Here is an 18,090-nt window from a genome sequence, read left to right as displayed (position 1 = left end):
CAAGAAACAACTCTATAATGGTACAATTTCAGGTCTTCAAAATTTCAGGGATATTTGGTGATGGTGGTATATAGTATGTTAGAGGACTTACCCATTGCTCTTACCACTAAGACCTTGCTTTACCACCATTAGGAAGTGTTTAATTAAAACTAATACTCTTCTGCTCTGTAAAAAGTCCACCACTGAAGCAATTTTTAAAGAAGTTGTAAGCAAGTCCCCTGCCCTCCCAACAGTATTGTTTATCAATAAGGAGTTGGGCTTGGACAACACATTTTGGTGGAACTAAATTCAATTGATATAACAAATTTTAAAAATGTTGATGCATATAAGCACTTATGGAAATACTGATTTTCTTTTTTCTGATTTCAACAATCTGGAAAAGTAAATTTATAAATATACTCAGTAACTGAACAAGCAATGAGGAAGAAATATAATTAGTGATCTGGTGAGGCATATTTTGGCAATTAGCAATGGACCTAGAAACAGTATCCTAATAACATATTATAATTATAATTAAGACATGATGTGAGATAATATAAAACAATTGAAGTCTTTGTTTCCCAGCTTTGAATATACACACTAAATGTGGTGCAAAAAAAGAAATGTTGGCCTTTCAATTATTTCAGCATTTTATATAAAAGTGATTAACTGGATAGTGTCATTACCTTAATTCTCCAGTTTGTGCTTGTGGAAAAAAAATCTAAAAAGGGAACAAATCATCAATTTATTTCCTAGAGTTATTCCCTCAGAGTTCATGGATCAATAAGAAAACAGTGTCTTTTTGGTGTTCAAGGTGAAATAGAAGGGATTAGAGAGAGTTGTTAAATTTAACTACACACATATATATAGAAAAACCTAATGGCTGAAATCGTGGGATTCTTCTTCAGTGTTCCCACCTCTCAGGATCTTTGAGGAAGACATGTCAATAGGAAAACTACAGAGTGGAACAACAAAGCAACTTATAATACAGCGAGAAAATAAAATGATGTGATGGGAAGTCTGATCTGCTAATCTATGATTAATGAGTCAAAAAACATTGAATTCTGCTTTAATGACATTGAAAATATTTGATAATAGACATATACTGCAAATCAAATGTATTTGGACATATTAATACAGTTTACATATATTCATTTGAAAAATGAGAGATTAACATTAAGAATTTAAAGACTTTAATGTTAGAGCATTTTATATATTTTTATGTTATTTAAATATAATGCAACTTTGAAGTCAATAAATAGTAAAGTCTTAAACAATGAGAAATCATTATAATCCATAAGGCCATTCATGTGTAATGGAGATTTTAGAATTTTAGGGGAAAAAAATCTAAGAATGGTTTAAGGTACTAATATAGAACTTAGGAATAATTTACATTGCAGTGGTACAATGGCATTTACATATATTGCTTTTTTTAAGAATCTGAACAATGGGCAATGTTCTAGTTCAGTGGCCAATTACAATTTTAAAAAATTAGACTTCTAAGAAAGGTAATAGTCTCCTGTTTTAAAAATGTACGTTTTGTGAAAGACAAAATTTCTTTTATGATGCATTTAAAGATTATATTGACTGAAATGTAAGGAGATATATTACTTCCTTGTCTTTCATTAATCAGAATAATATTTTTATAGCTTCCTAGATAACTATGCTTCTTAATGAATATAATTTATCAACATCCAAAGAGTAATATTTTAGAGCAATTTCATGCTGAAGAAAAATGCAGAAGTTCTAAAGCAATAATTTCCCTATTTTGCCACCCAACAAGGTGGAAAAGAAAAAATGATCAGTCAGAAGGAATGTAGTAGGTATATTTTAATTACTATGTAAAACTTCTTTTACCTACTGTTTATAAATAACTATTACTATCTTATGACCTGATTTAAAAGAATTCTATAAACTTTCATCTGGTTTCTTCAAGAAGTAGGAGAGTGTAACTTTTAAATAGAAGATTACATCTCAAAATGAAACCTCTCATTTTCATCTCTATCCATATTTTGGCTTGAAATAACTTTTTTTTGTAATTATGCTTTATATGTTTACAAATTAAGGCAGAGATCTTTATCATTTGGGTTTTAGTTATAGTAACTTACAGATTTCATCACAATTAAGCCTATTAGGATAAGCTGTGAAGAGATAATTTCACAAACCAATTTTCAAAAGCATACAAGATTAATCCATATGCTGCTGAGATGAGGCACAATAAAGAAGCATTACTGAGATAATCTATGGCTAAAATGATGGTGTATGACTTATGATTAAGCTTCATTACCTGCAGAGCAAGGGGCTTCCATCTCATATTTTTCAGTAAAGCTGGTGCTGAGGTAAGCATGCTCTGAGGTCGCTTTTTCAAAGTTAAGATAACACCACTCGGGTCCTCTCGTAGTGCATTCACCAAATTTTTCAACTGCCACCCCACCTGGTAACCAGCAAAATCATTACAATAAAATTGAGGTACAGTACTCAAAGATTTAATGTTCTCCCCCTTTAATAAGATTAGTAAAAAAAAAAGAAAGAAAATCACATAATTGGTGTACCATCCTATCAATTTTTAGGAGATAAATACTCAAAAAAATTTTATCTCTGAATTGATTAACCATGTTATTGCATTAGAGTCCATATTATTATGAAATAACATAATGGACATTTACCATATCAAAGCAGAGACTAAAACGATATCCTACCAATGGAGTAATTTAGAGTTTAAAGAAATTATGTCATTGTTAATGCTGTGCAAGGTCTAGATCCAAGCTCTGTTCACAAGTACAATTCAAAAATCCACATGCTTGAAAACAAGGATTTGGCAATGTCCTGAGCTTGCAAGATATACCACATGCTTTCTCATCACCATCTTTTGGAAGCTATGTGGTACAAGTGTCCCTAAATTAGACTGACTTCATACTACTGATAGCTGGTACTAACAAACCAAGGCAACATTCCGATGCATGGAAGACAGCATCAACACAATTAACCTTTTACCACACTATAAGGATAGAATAAAAATGACAACACTACTTCCATACAGCAGCTATTGGAAATGTGTTCTAAAAAACCCTATAAACTTACAGTATAATGTGCTGAATTTAATGAAGCCATTCTATTTGAGTATCACCTCAAAACGTATTGTATAATTAAACCCAAGTACTTGATAAATGTCTTGAAACTGGACTCAGCTGTTTTCTGTGTTAAGTTACTTCTCTCATCATCCTTTTAAGCTTTTAAACATAGAATAATTTGTTAGTTTGCTTGAATATGGACTAGTTATGCAGTTATCAGGTAACTGAAATCCTCTAACTATGCCTTAAAGAAACACATTAAAAATGGCTATTGTTTTAAGGTTAAAAGAACACATTTCACACTTAAAAGAGAGAAGCTTTTATCCCAACTCTAATGGATTAGAATTTTCCAGGATATTATATAAATACATTGGATCAAAATTTATCCTGGATCACAAGCAGGATTTAGCAAATTGAACTGTAATCTAGTTTCTTCTTAGGCATCCAAGTGCAAGGGAATGGGTGCCCTTGTCTGTTATTCATCATGTTTTTGCCTGGAAGATAATGACCAAGCTGAAAAGAATAAGCACTTCCACTGAAAGAATCACAGATCCTGAGACTATGATGAAGAGGTACTCTGGACTGCAGCCACTGTGGGATAATGGGAGCTGCTGGTTTTTATAATGAGTGGGCATTCATTTAAATCATAACCTCTACTGAAGAGAAAGAGGACAAAAAAGAACTGAGATGCTACAATGCTTAAAAACTCAGGGGTCTCAGATATGAATCAAAATGATCATTATGATACTTGCCTAACACGAATAAGAGGCTGCCAGTTTAAAAAAATCACATTAATGCAGATAACTAAAGTAATGAAATTGGTCAAATATCTTCCATTACATGTAAGTGGGGATTATTATGTGCCCAAAGGTGTATTACATTGAGCTTGATTCCTCCGATAGCTAAGTAGTGTCTCTGCAGCCATTTCTATAAGCCAAGAGTCAAAGCAAAGTGAATTCAAATCCAAGTGTTCATTTTGCTTGCCAAAAAAATATGTGAGCAGATTTTTGAGATCAAGGTTTGGAGAAGAAACCATGCTGTTTATACAAAGAGTTTATGAACAACTTATTAATGATAGCCACATTTTATCATTTATTTTATTTATTCAAATAATTACTAACTAGACTAAAACAGTCAATACGATGGCCATCTTTTTCTTTCAGGATATGTATTCTCAACAATGAATTACACATTTCTATCCACCAATTTCTTTCCATTTTATTCTGATATGATCATTGTGACTAGCTGGGAATTTCTAAAGCTAGATGGTGTTTTCCTGTATAATGTTCACTGCAATTTAATTTATCTTGTTCTTTCACAATTTTTGTATGCTCTTTTTGAATATGCAATCCCCAAAAATAAAATTATTTTTCCATGAGAAAGTAGAATTGTTTTTTGATAAGAAGGCAGTAATTTAGCTAGATTTTAATTTTATAGCTGAATTTAATTTTATAGCAGAAAAGTTTGTAATTTCACTAGTTTTTTCAGTTTGTTTTTCAATTTTTTATGTAAATTCCAGTTAGTTACCATATGTGTAATATGAGTTTTAGGTGTAGAATTTAGTGATTCAATATTTACATGCAACACACATTTTACTATTTATCAATCAGCCTTCCCACTTTCACTGACATAACATTAGCAATATTTTAAACAAAAGTAAACAAATATCCATGATGACCCATATAAAGTATGTACCTCTGATTCCCCAACTCTACTTCCACTACCATAAGGAAATGACTTGGATAAAAGCAGAGATATGTGCATCATGTGTGTCACAGTGCTGTTTAAACCAACCAAAAATTGATGTAAATGTCCATTAGTAAGAGGTATAAAAATTGTGCAGAAAAGAAGTTCCAAAATAGCAAATGTAACAACTCTTTTCTAAAAAAATTTTTATATAAATATAAAAAACATAGATATACAACATCATTAACAGTGTTACATTAAAGGGGAGTAAGGACTACAGTATATATTTTCTTCTTTATACTTCTATTTCCTGAACTTTTAGTGATAAATACATTATTATATACAGCAAAATTAATAAAATAAATAGACTTAGTCCATGAATAGTAGAAAATCATGAATTTTATGAATTACTTAATGAGGACTGTTTGTTACATAGGGACAATTTCCACAAAAAGTATAGAGCCAGAAAGACAACACTATTTAAAACACGAAAAGGTGGTGATGGGGGAATCATATCTGCTCTGTTAATTATACTTTCAGATAATTAGCAAAAAATTTGTTACTCAACAGTGCTTAATAAGAACTGTATTATCTGTTGATTTTTGGTTTAATGAATTATTTCAGCAGATACTTGAACATTAAATCAGGTTTACATATTAATTACTGAATGGGAATGAAGTTGGCTGAGTAATTCACAGCCCATGTGTGACATTTTTCTCAATAACATACATAGGTTTTGGCTCTATCAGTCCCATCCAGGGCTTGTATACTCCTAAACAGCAACTGGACTTCATGTCTCTCATTCAAATAGTCCTTTTCCTTAGATCTATCTCAAACTCTCTAATTTGGTTCATTTCTTCATTAGTTTCTATATTGTCTACTATATCTAATTCTTAACAATTGTATCCATATTGGGTTGTACCATGTTCTATTCAAGGGCAAATATGACACAATACTAAAGTTCTGGGAAAAATGATTCCCAGCTTTGGCTATGTGATATCCTAACACATCTTCAGCCATATAATAAAGTGTAGTGAATTCTTGAAATTATTTGTCTTTACCTGTTGAGATACTTATGGTTGGCAGATTATAGGGGGACATGGGTAGTTGGTATGATATAAAGAGGCAAGTATGTGATTTAGAACTTCAGGAAATTTGAGAGTTAAAGGAGCTAAAGGTAATTTAGGAGCTAAAGGTAATGGTACACACGTGAAAATACATAAAATAATCATTTTTCAAGATTGGCTTTCCATTTTCTTTTTTTTTTTAAAGATTATTTATTTATTCATAGAGACAGAGAGAGAGAGAGAGAGAGAGAGAGACACAGGCAGAGGGAGAAGCAGGCTCCATGCAGAGAGCCCGACGTGGGACTTGATCCAGGGTCTCCAAGATCATGCCCTGGGCTGCAGGCGGCGCTAAGCCGCTGCGCCACTGGGGCTGCCCCATTTTCTAATTTGTTTCTGGTTATAGTTTAAAAATATTGTGTGACAGACCCAAATTAGAAACCATGTAAGGAAATAAAAGTAATTTAAAAAATGATTTTAATGTATTCTTTACATTGGCTTCAATAAAAGCCTTTCTGTACTAGGAGATAAAGGGAGATCTGAAAGAAGGGGGAAGAGATCCTAGTGGTGGCTAATATAAGAGGCTAATCCACTAATACAGAAAGGAATTAAATAAGGTACAAAATTTCAAGAGATAAAGGCTTAAGGATACAACTGAAGAAAAAATATTGTAATAATCAAAGATATTCCAACTCTAAGATGCAGAATGGGTAGGAAAATGCAAATAGATGATACAAAAGATTAGGTTCTGGACATCTCTGATTGCTTGTTCTCCATCTTTTCTTTCTCCTCACAACTGATAAAAGCAGGTGTTTACCCTAGGCTAAATGTTGGACCCCTTTCTAAAATTGCATGCTGTCTTCCTACAAGGATCTCTTTCCCAAGCTTCCACTACCAACTTTGTATATATATATGACTCCCAAATCTAATCATCCCTACTTCCTAGAACTCTGGTGACATACTTCCAACAGTTCAGTTCATCCATACTAATAGCTATGGAATAATCAAGCAACAATAATTCACTAGGCTATATTCTTCATATCTTTGTTACATTGCTTTTATTTGTATTTTCATCCTTAACAGCCCTATGAGGGAAACTATTTAACCCAGTTCACATGTGAAGAACTTGAAGCAAAAAGAGATTAGGTTTTCTCAGTCAATATTACAAATTTGTTTACGTGGCAAAGCCAGATTTCATATTTAAGTCTGTTTGATTCTAAAGCACAAAGCATTAGGAGAGCAAGCAAGCCCCACCCTCTAAATATCCCATTGGTAATTCAAATGAATGCAACATTTTGAAAATCAAACTCATTTAACATCAATAAAAAGTTCCCCATCATCCTCTCAAATTTGGAGTACGAGGTCACCTACAACCATTTCCCATCTCTTAAATCCACGTGTCCTAAAGAATAGATCCTTGTAACTAATGTCTCTTCTTACCACCCTAGTTCTGGCTTGCTTTACCTGATTGCTGGACCTAAAATAAAGTCCTAACTGGTCTTCTGCCTCTAGTCTTTTGTAGCTCTGAAATACTGCTACAGCGAGGAAGTGTTCTTTCCTTAAAATCCTTCAAAAAGCTCTCTAAAGGCCCAATTAAAGCATCACCCCCTCAAAAATCTTTGTCAATATGGCCACAGCTGTCTACTATTTCTCTTTAATGTGCCTCTCAAACTTTAGCATGTGTTAGAATCACCTGGAAAGCTTATTAAAACAGCTTGCTGTGTTTTAACTCTCAGTTTTTGATCCAGTAGGTCTCAGGTGGAATTCGCATTTTTAAAACAAGTTCTCAAGAGGGGCTGAGGATACTGGTCTGGGAACCAATTTTGAGAGCTGCTGTGCTACACCATGAGCCTCTTGAAGGCAGTGACTCGCCCATGTCCAGAATATTTTAGGTGCTTAATGTTTTTAAGATTAACGATAATAACTTATAGTCAGTTTATTTATCAGGTACTTTCTACGTAGTATGCATGCAATGGTGCATACATCAGCCTGAGCCTCATTTTTTTAATAATAAATTTATTTTTTATTCGTGTTAAATTTGCCAACATACAGAATAACACCCAGTGTTCATCCCCTCAAGTGCCTCCCTCAGTAGCCTGAGCCTCATTAAAGAGCACGAGCAACAGAAGAGATAAGCTGGTGAAGAAACACAGTAAAGAGAAGAACTTCAAATAAGGTGAGTAGAGGGTGCAATGGGGGTCCCCAAAAGGGGCATTTAATCCATCCTTGTGGGTTCAGGAAAGGCTTCCTATTAGCATAAGCTGAATTTCTTAGGTCAACAGATGAAGGAGATGTGGAGTGGAAAGAGGTGTGAGAAAAAGTATCACTGTTTTTAGCAACTTTTAGTTCTCTATGTGTGGAAGAGGTGGTGGATTGAACTATACACTCTTCTCAAATGCCACTTTCTTCCTCGGCCATGTCTCTGCAAAAGCATTCTTCCTTCTGTTTCTAATTTTTCTTCCACCTACAAAATCTTACCTATCTATAATGGCTCACAGTAAATGCAATATCCATCATAAAGCCTCTCAACATCTAGAAAGAACCCTATTTTCCTCCTGTAACTCTCATAGCACACTGTATCTCTCTAGTGGCAGTTTTTCACATACTACCTCTTATTAAAGTTATATATTTTTCCTCACACCCCTCCTCTCCACCTACCCTCACAAAACTGGATTTTGAGGGTTTTTTTAAACAATTAAAAACAGAGTCTTATTTGTCTGGATATACCTGCAAGCTTTACAAATGGTAGATACTTAATATCTGTTAAAAACTTGACTAGTGGTATCATGGTTACCCGAGAATGTAAGTGTTTCAGAGACAATAAAGTGCCTTGAAACTCCAATGGGAGTTTAGTTTAGTATGTAAAACTAAGATGTATAAAATTTTTCTCTAAATGAATATACCTGATGATACTAAAGCTATAATAGACGTTCCTTACACTAAACTACCAAGTAAACTTTCTTATAAGTGAACACTTGAAAAATAGTATTTGCATCTTGGATACCCCAGACCTAAAGACATAGTGATGTGATTATGAAAAGGAATATAACAGTGGATAAAGTTCCTATTTCATCATAGAAAGACTCTGCTTTATCATACACATTATATGAACACTTTTAAGTTTTTTTTTCTACCAGAAAAATGTTTTATAGTGGTTATAAGTAGTCCAAGTTTCTCAACATTTATTAGAATATTTCATTCATATTAATAAGCTCATGGGCTAGAATGAATCTCTTAAAAGCCACCATATGCATCTTATACAAATTATGTATTATTAGTTATAGATAATATGTTTTTCACATATGTTGAACTAGTAATATTATCTTCCTGACCATCTGAGGTAGCACAAGCCAGTGTCTCTAAGCAATGGCAAGTCATATTACTTATTAGTTTAGATGTAATCCCCAACCTGCACACTGAAATGTATTTTACATACAACACAAACCAGATTAAAATTTCCCAAGAAAGTCTTTAAGGTATCCCAAAAGTGTTAAAAGCCAGAGGTTCTGCTTTCTTGTAGATGGGGCTTGTAATTCCTTGGGTGAAGGGCAACATAAGTGGCAGGTCCTTGGACACTGAGTTGCCCAGATTAGGTGCACAAGAGGCTTTGGGGTTGGTGCTGAAGAGATGAGTGGCTTCCTTTCCTCTTGGTACATAGAGGGAAGAAGTAGTCTCTGACCCCTTTAGGACATGCCCTACCCTAATTCCCAAACACCTGGTGAATTAGTTGACCAACATATGAAAAGAAACTCTATGCTATGGTCCCAAGAAGCCAAAGTTAAAATAAGCATTAAGGTAAGAATTTAAGCCTATCAACCCAGAACTTCTTTACCTTTGTCACAGCTGTATTTGGAGTTACAAGAAAGCATCTCTATACCTAGACAGGAAGATAGGACATTTCTTAAACTATTTTTAAAGTTATTATCCTTCACAAGACAAAGTAACAGATTCATTAACATTTATACATGCTCCTGTGTATACACAAACTCTTACCCACAAGTTGTAATGTATAAATTATACCTCTTCACAAAGGAAATTTCAAAGAGACTTGAGGTGTGCCTATATGAATGTCTGATGACATGAGCCATGCTATACCCAAACATCCTTCTACTCTTTTAAAAGCACTTTAGATACTTAATTCAATACACAACCCACTATGCTGTGACTAATGACACTCTGTCATTACCATATCTTTTGTTGCTGAGATATTTATTACAATGTCCTTCACATTTCTAAAAAGTTATTGAAATAACTAATAAATTCAACATTTTATATCTGTGACTGCCTCTTTCTTTAGCAAAACAAGCTATGTGAAAGAAATGTCATAGTTATAAACATTTCAGAAGTAATGAATTTTGATATACAATATCTTTCAAGGATCCTAGAACTATAAACCTTGGGTACCAAACTTCACCTTCACTTAAATTTTTTTCCACAAAATACTAATGAGAAGGTCTTATGATATTAAATTATAGTATTTGGAAATATCCTAATTCTGCCTTTCCACTCATTTACTGATTAGAAACAGAGATTTGCACATGGTTCATATACAAATGAATATAAGCTAAAAGGTATGCATTTGGTTAAGTAATTATACACAAAAAAGTGATTTAAATTCTAGCATTAAGTAATTAGGTAATCCACAGTATTCAGAAATGTCCTAAGGTGTAACTATTTTATATAAAACCTTAATATTGATATTTTTATAAACATTACTTTAGAAAAGGTAATCTTGGGACAAGATAAAAGGAATAAGCATTTGAAAAGGAACATGGGAATTAAAAGTATTATCTTCATTAGGGGAAAACCCCTACAATTTTACATTTTTATTCATTGAATGACTCTTCATCTCACATCCTCCTTAACATTAAAAGGCATTTATCCAGTGAAATAAGAGGATGCCAAGGCATTTTTAAATATATTTTTTAATTGAAGTTCGATTTGGCATTTGTTTTTTTAAGGCATTTTTTTGGTGGCTTAATATTGCTGTAAAACTTGGGCCATGCTGAGTTGCTTACATTTGATTTACATGTATGTTTTTGTGCTTAATATTTTCATGTGAATTTCAGAGTCATATATACAACGTGTGCACTATATTTAAAGAGAAAGCACAAAGAACATAATTTCTCACTGCCACAGAATGAACAAGTAGTCCAAGACAGAAAGCCAACTTGAGGACTACAATAAACTAGTACTTTTACCTATTGCACACCTTCTTCCTGGAGTCTTTTCCTCCGTAACTAATAAGTTGTGTAGAGCTACATGGGAATTTCTTGGTTGCCTCACGGGGAATCTCATGGGAGGAAAACAGTCATCATTTTTTCCTTTATGTTTTAGGACTCACCCACATAGTTTTCACCAAAAGTGACACATTTACATATCCTGTTACTTGCATCATCTCCTGTTATCTATCACGCATCCTAACTGCAGCCTTTCTATTGCTGGTGTCTCTGCTTCTGCGGCCAGCTGATTAAAAAACTGTGGGTACAGTTTAGCATCTTGAGCATACAGCTCTCTTTCCCTTCTTCCATTTCCATATGGTATTTTGTAATGTTGTGGTCTCTGAAGGCCAAAGGTTTATTTTGGGGACTTAATGGTTTATATTCGTATATGCTATAGAAAACTGAATCAAAGCCAATGTTGTTTTTATTTCATTCCAAAACGTAAAATTGAGTGAATCTGAAAGCCTCTGCTAGGGATAGATGGAGGAAGAAGACAATCACATTACCATGAAAGGCTTTTGGGGAGAATCTTTGATCATATCATAGAACCTAACCCCCTCAAAATTAAGAACATATTTTAAAAGAACCATAATAATACAGGTTTTTAACTAAAAGTTTTAAAGATATTTACGTGAGTTAAATTTTAAAACAATTTTATGTTTACATATTAGGAAATTATTATGTTTCAGCCATTCCTTCCTATATTTCATTTCTGTTCTTCTTGCAAAGATACAGAAATTTGCATCTTAAAGAGTTATAGTCAACAAAGTTAGAGGATGAAACAAAGCACTGTAATCTAAAAATCTACAGGTCGTGCTTATAAGAATTTTGAGAAAGAATAATGAAAACATCTGTACTTATGAAAAATCATGCTTAAATTTAATTTAGGCATCCACATGGAGAAAATAATTAAAAGTAACCAAAACTCTGCTATTCAAAAAGTGACATGCTTAAAAATGTACAATTTTTGCTATTAATAATGTTTATATCATTTACTGTCAGACATTTAACAGACATGTTTACTTGAAAATACAAATACTGCAATAGATGTCCATATATATCAAGACAAAACCAAAGCATGAGTATATATGCATATATATATATATATATATATATATATATATATATATAGCTAAATAGCATTCTAAACCTTTATTAATAAAAAATTTAATTTAAGAACTTCCATAATGGCTAAAAATACTTTCACTGTAGCAGTTATCTTTAGAAATCATTTTACCAGAAATCCAACAACTCAGACAAAAATAGTAACTCAATGTCAGCTCCAAATGGGGCCATACTGAACTCTCGGCCATTCGTTCCAATTTTAAAAAATTCTTTATTGCCCAGTATTAGGGTTGTAAGATGAGAGAAATGTAAAAGTAATCAGTGGTTACATTACCTAAGATTTCAGCCATGAGGCTGATCAGAATATTAATTTAGTGGATGAAGCCTACATTTGAATCCTAGGGCTAAATAACCTGAAAAGAATGTAAGATTATTATCATTATCTCTTGAATTTCCTATGTTATGGTGCTTTAATGTGTTTACCTTTCATGCAATAATTTTTATCTTTTTCAGACAGTTATCTACTAATTGCCCACCCCTACTACAGACGGAAAGTGAGTTAGGCAATTGTGACCAGCTGACTTTTTGCCTTTTCCATAGGGGTAGGAAAAGGGCTGCAGTTATTGATACTAATTTGCAAGTGAGTCACACACTTAATAAGCTGAAGCAGGTAAGAACATCAGCCAATAGACACATTTGAAACATACATAATAATCACTTATAAAAAAACCTCTTAAAATTCCATATAAATAACTAGATCATATTTACCATATATTGATAACAAAAGATGTATATATACTACTAATAAGAATAAATCAGGAGTAACCATTTTCAAAGGCAATTCCATTTTTCCTGGTGAAGCTAGTAAAAAGTATAGAATTAAGAAATAAGTCAGGATGTAGAAATCTGCAGAGAAAATAAATTGGTTAACAGCAAGTTACCATTGTTAAGGCATCATACAACTTATCTCCTTTATATAAAGACAATGTAATAAGCTTCAGTTGGTAATATAAAACTCATAAAATACTATATTGGATAATAAAGTAATGAATTGATTTTTCTAGGCAAAATAAAATATTATATAGTTTATAGCAATATGTGGCACTTCAAAATCAGTTTCCACATATTCTTATCAAATCTGCAATGTTTAATGCAAAATAGAAAAAAAACTATGATAATCTCATAAACGATCTACTATGTAAGGCAGAACTTGAAATAAAATATTATTATGAGTAATTGAAGTCTATGATGCAGTTTCCTGTAATTTTTGATAAATGACTCTTCATGATTTTTTCCTTCCAAAAGAGAACAATTCACTTCCTGTTTTGAATACCAATTTCTTAGAACCCTAACAGAGTTATTTTATGGTATTTTCATAATCATTCATTAAGCAAAATGTTAAACACCATGCTAATATATTCAATCTCTGTACTCCAGCAACATCTTGTGTTTACAGGAATAAGACATGAGATGCACCAGAAATACTGCCATTTGAGGTCTCAGTTTTCAACATTTTGGGCATAAGAAATTATAAGACAAATACTTCCTCATTTGAGAAGGAAGAACAGAAGAATAAAGAATAAAAATGTGAACAAGGTGAAGAATGGAGGAAAAACAGTGAAGTGAGAAGTGATAAGGATGGTAAAGGAAAGGAGAAGAAAACGGAGTTAGAAAAAAATGTTAAAGAACAAAGTCAACATTTTAGTAAATTTAAAAAGAGAGAAAGAAAGGGCACATCTGGTGTTAGTCAATATCCTGGTATTCATTCCATTCAATGAACCACTCCTTCCTGCTGAAGTGCAGGGACTGGGAGGTAGGGTGAGAGGGAAGGAGGGGAAGGGGGAGCTGGGCTTTAATGGGTCACCACATTTTGCATCCGTTCTGATAATGCTGGCTTCCCTTGTAAATAGTACTCTTCTGGGGTTGAAGGAACAAGAGGGTGAGGACAAAGTAAAAAAGGAGAGACTAGTGGTGAGAATAAGAGAGACTAAGGGAGATACATTTGATAATTATATAAATGAAGTTAGAATGACCTTTCCAGATGACTCAACAGTCCTTTAATATGTTCCCTTCCTCCAGCCACCACTGCCACCACCTGTAAGTCTGGTTGAGCAAATGTTTACCACTTGAGGGATAACAAAGACCATTAGCTTATAGTACTCATCTTCCATTTCTCACTAATCATTGTCCAACATCCTATTTGCTGCAATCTATCTTTTTGACTATCCCAACCTAGTTATTTTTCCATCCCAGTAGCCTTTATGGCTACATATATTTTGTGCCAGAGGGTAGTCACCAGGTTTCAAGAGACCTTTCAAAGTAATAGTGAATATGTTTTAATATTTACACAAAATAAGAGGAAATTTTCCAAATGCTGGATTCAACCACCACATACCCCCTCCTTTTAATTGGTATTCCTAAGAAGAAAATATCTGTTTTTAGTATGGATTGAATCTTTAAAACACTTACACACCAAAAACAGTATTAACATAAAATTTAACAGATTCATTAGGAATATGCCCCAATAGATTTAATAACTATAAATAGTCTCATCAGCTAAAAATACGTGTTAAAAGTGCATCATGAGGGCAGAGTTGCTGGTTCAAACTATGCCGAGGTATCTCCCAGAGAGAGGGATGTAGTGTCAGATGAAGTGGAAAAAATCTTGGGAGATTCCAGCAGCTTTGAGGAGTTGGATCTTCACTGGCGGGGAAGACATGCAATAGGACTCAGTCTGCTTTGCTTGGATGTTCATGATTTTTTCTTCTTCCTACCTGGCAGCCACAGTTTCTCAGCCACAGAAGTATGTTGATTTGCAAAGCTTAAAAGCCATTTATAATAAAGAATATAGCAATATGAAAAATGACATAAAACTTCCAGTTTCGTTTCAAATAAGAAAATATACTTTTTGAAAAGAGAGCAAACTAGAAAATACATACATCTAATTGGACATCTCAAAGATATACCATACTAGCAATTTCAAAAAATAGTACTTGAATTTATCTGTGAGTCATTCAACTTTCTCAGACCCTAGGGAAAAATTTCAAACTGCTTCTCTATGTATTTTAAAATAAGAAAAGTTGTCAGATTTTATATTATATATTACTACCTTTAGCAGTAGGAAATTTATAGAAAAATACTAACTAGGCTGATAACATTCAAAATATGATTGAACTTTAGTCTTCACTATCAAGTCTAAATTGGTATAGAACAATATTCGCAATTATCTCGCTATTCTGGTCAATTACTTGATTAAAAATAATATTAGATAAGTATTCCAAATGTATCAGGCCACACCTTAATGTAGTAATTATATCATAACCAACCCCTACTGTCTCTGGTAATTAATGGAGGGACAGAAGGGGTAATTGTAGACTACAAATAATTTATACTTGTTTCAACTAATTTACCTACCTACCAACTCTTTTACAGTAAAAAAAAAAAAACAGATAATTTCCATTTCATCATTTTTGTATATTATCTAGTAAGAAGTTAAAAGCACTGTACAGACCACAAAGGAGGCAAAAGCAAGAAAGAGAGAGCAGACTAGGCTGCACTTAATAAAATGAGCCATTCTTACACAAATAGGCCTCTCATTTGAACACAAAGAAGACAATCTGGTAATTGATCACATTAGTAAGGACGGCTAGTTTTAGGGAATTCAACATATTCTCCTGTCAGAGAATGTCTCTATTATCATCCAAAATCAATTTGGAGGTCCTAGTAGCAGTCTGCTAAGACCAGACTCCAGTTGGCTCAAGAGTGTTGCAGGTAAAAGGGAAGAAGGGAGGTTGGAAAGTTAATTTTTATTGAGCTCTTAATGTGTGCCTGACATTGTGATAGGTGTTTTACGTAACTATCTGAAGGAAAAGAGTGAGGAAGTAGCAAAAAAGTTAAATTTCTAACCCATTTCTAATTTGACTTCAGTTGATACAGTGCCCTAGTTACGTAAATTCTCATTTCCTTTCCTCTTCTCTTACCCTTGCTGCCCTTCCCCCACCCAATCCAAAAAACGAAGACCTTGGAGTCAGAGTTGCAGGTGAGTTATTAATTCTGAGTCTCAATTCCCACATATACCTTCTTTGTATAATTATTTTAAGTAGTAAGTGACATAAAATATGTAAAGTACTTAACATGATGCTTGGCACCTGTAAGAACTCAGTAAACGTTGGTTGTTATTATTATTATTATTATAAAAAGATAAGCTTTTGCTTAAATAGTTACTATGATTCACTTAAAGCCATCAGTCAATTTCAGAGCAAAAACTGGAAGCAAGTTCTCCCAACCATCATTCTATGTCATTTTCAATATTTTAGAATATTCCTGTGATGCAAAGATGTATTTATACATTCTCACAGTATTTAAGTATCACCAACCCATATAGATTTTATTAGTTCACTTGCAGTCCTTTAAGGACTTTCATATTCATTTGGCAAACATCAGAATCTTTGCACCAGAAAGAGTATCCTTTAAACAATTTTATTTTTCCTTAGAGACTAATTTCTACCCACTTAGAATTGACCAACCGGAAATTGGTCCCAACTATTGAACAGATGTCATATTTGTTCAGGTCACATTGCAAAAATGGAGGCAGCATGAGCATTACAAAAGGGAGAAGCTGCTTGTCTACTAAAGCAGCTGCTTTATCCCACTGCCCACAGCCTCATCCTAGAGGACAAGAAACTTTAGTTAGGACAACCACTTTGTATAGTTTCTAGTAATGACAACTTTCTCATTATCAAAACTTGTCATAGTGTGGAAAGGCTTTGCTGATGACCAGAATTCTGCATTAATTACTATTAACCTAACACCTACATGTTTAATTTTTTAAACTTTGATTAACTTTAATTCACTTAGTTAATGAACCCATTGAAGAAACAGTGTAACTTTAATTATCAGTGTTCAGGAGCCTCTCCACAATATTACAAAGTTCTCAGTTTACTCAAGGCCAAAAATGAAATGGCTTCTACCTTCACATCAGAATCAATGAGAAAGACTGGAGTTTTTCTTTTTTCTTTTTTCTTTTTTTTTAAAGGACTGGAGTTTTTCACACCAGTCTTCTTACCCCCAAAATATAGCCTTTCCTTCTAAAAGTTTCTTCTATCGCTAGAATGGGCAAAAACAAATTTAATTAAAAGGTACACTAGGAAACAATTATCCACTCTGAAGGGTTAGTGAGCTATAGTAGAATATTTACCAAAAAAAAAAACAACATTTTTTTCAAATGAAGTTTGTTATATTAATAAACAGATTATTTTAACTTAATTTGTTTTAGAGAATACACTTTATTTTGGCAGATATAGAAGACAAAAGTAAATCAACTGAGACAGAAAACAGCCCAAAGTGAAAATCATGTGATGTTCATTTTCTAAACCTAACAATAAGAAAAATAGCCCTTGAAAGTCTACCATTGACACAAAAATCCACTGTCAAGATCTTAGCCTGGAAAGGGATTTGTGAGGTTCACAGAGCAAGAAAATTTTATGAACTTATGTAGCTACATGCAACAGTTTTAAAACAAAAACTGTTGTCCCCTTTAGGGAAATGAAGAGCCAATTTGGCTATTAATGTTTAAATTGTTCAAAAAACTGACATTTAAAATAAGCCAATCTACCACACACTTCAGTGAGCAAATCAATGTTAAAGTAGATGAATGAATGTATGCCCTTACAAAACATACCTACTAGGTAATTCCATAGTTTGTAGAGTAAAACTTGTAAATTTTATCCAGGAAATGTTGAATTTCGTGCATCATCACATTAATTTCTAGCTCCAAATTATTATCTTGGTTCATGGGGTGTATAACATTATCTTGCACCTGTCTATATAGAAATGCACATCTAACCTCAGCCAACACTAGTATTTCTAAGCCTTATATTAAAACTATGTTTTTTAAAAACTATGCCTTATCGTCTGTCCAATAATTAAGAATATTCATTCAACTATCTTAAAGAAGGCTATTCGATCATTTTGTACAAACAGCCATTTCATTTTATTGGTATT

At 33.1% G+C, this 18,090-nt stretch overlaps 1 protein-coding gene and 1 long non-coding RNA gene across 7 annotated transcripts in view; one reads left to right on the top strand and one right to left on the bottom strand.

Moving 5' to 3' along the window:
* Positions 1-13,806, top strand: part of LOC119868392 — a 50,041-nt gene extending 36,235 nt beyond the window's left edge. For both annotated transcript variants that reach the window (XR_005386183.1, XR_005386184.1), the window contains exons 3-5: positions 7,853-7,976; positions 12,601-12,757; positions 13,525-13,806. This is a non-coding gene — a long non-coding RNA (uncharacterized LOC119868392). The remainder of the gene's footprint in view (positions 1-7,852; positions 7,977-12,600; positions 12,758-13,524) is intronic.
* CNKSR2 (connector enhancer of kinase suppressor of Ras 2) overlaps positions 1-18,090 on the bottom strand; it is a 276,753-nt gene that overhangs the window by 115,872 nt on the left and 142,791 nt on the right. For 3 of the 5 annotated variants that reach the window (XM_038587046.1, XM_038587047.1, XM_038587050.1), the window contains exon 9: positions 2,267-2,413. The exons of the other annotated variants lie outside the window; for them this stretch is intronic. In XM_038587046.1, coding sequence (XP_038442974.1) covers positions 2,267-2,413 — 147 coding nt within the window. The remainder of the gene's footprint in view (positions 1-2,266; positions 2,414-18,090) is intronic. 5 annotated transcript variants of the gene reach the window in all.

This window comes from Canis lupus, chromosome X (genome assembly GCF_011100685.1).
Source record: "Canis lupus familiaris isolate Mischka breed German Shepherd chromosome X, alternate assembly UU_Cfam_GSD_1.0, whole genome shotgun sequence".
NCBI lineage: Eukaryota > Metazoa > Chordata > Mammalia > Carnivora > Canidae > Canis > Canis lupus.
This window is presented reverse-complemented; position numbering and strand designations above follow the sequence as displayed.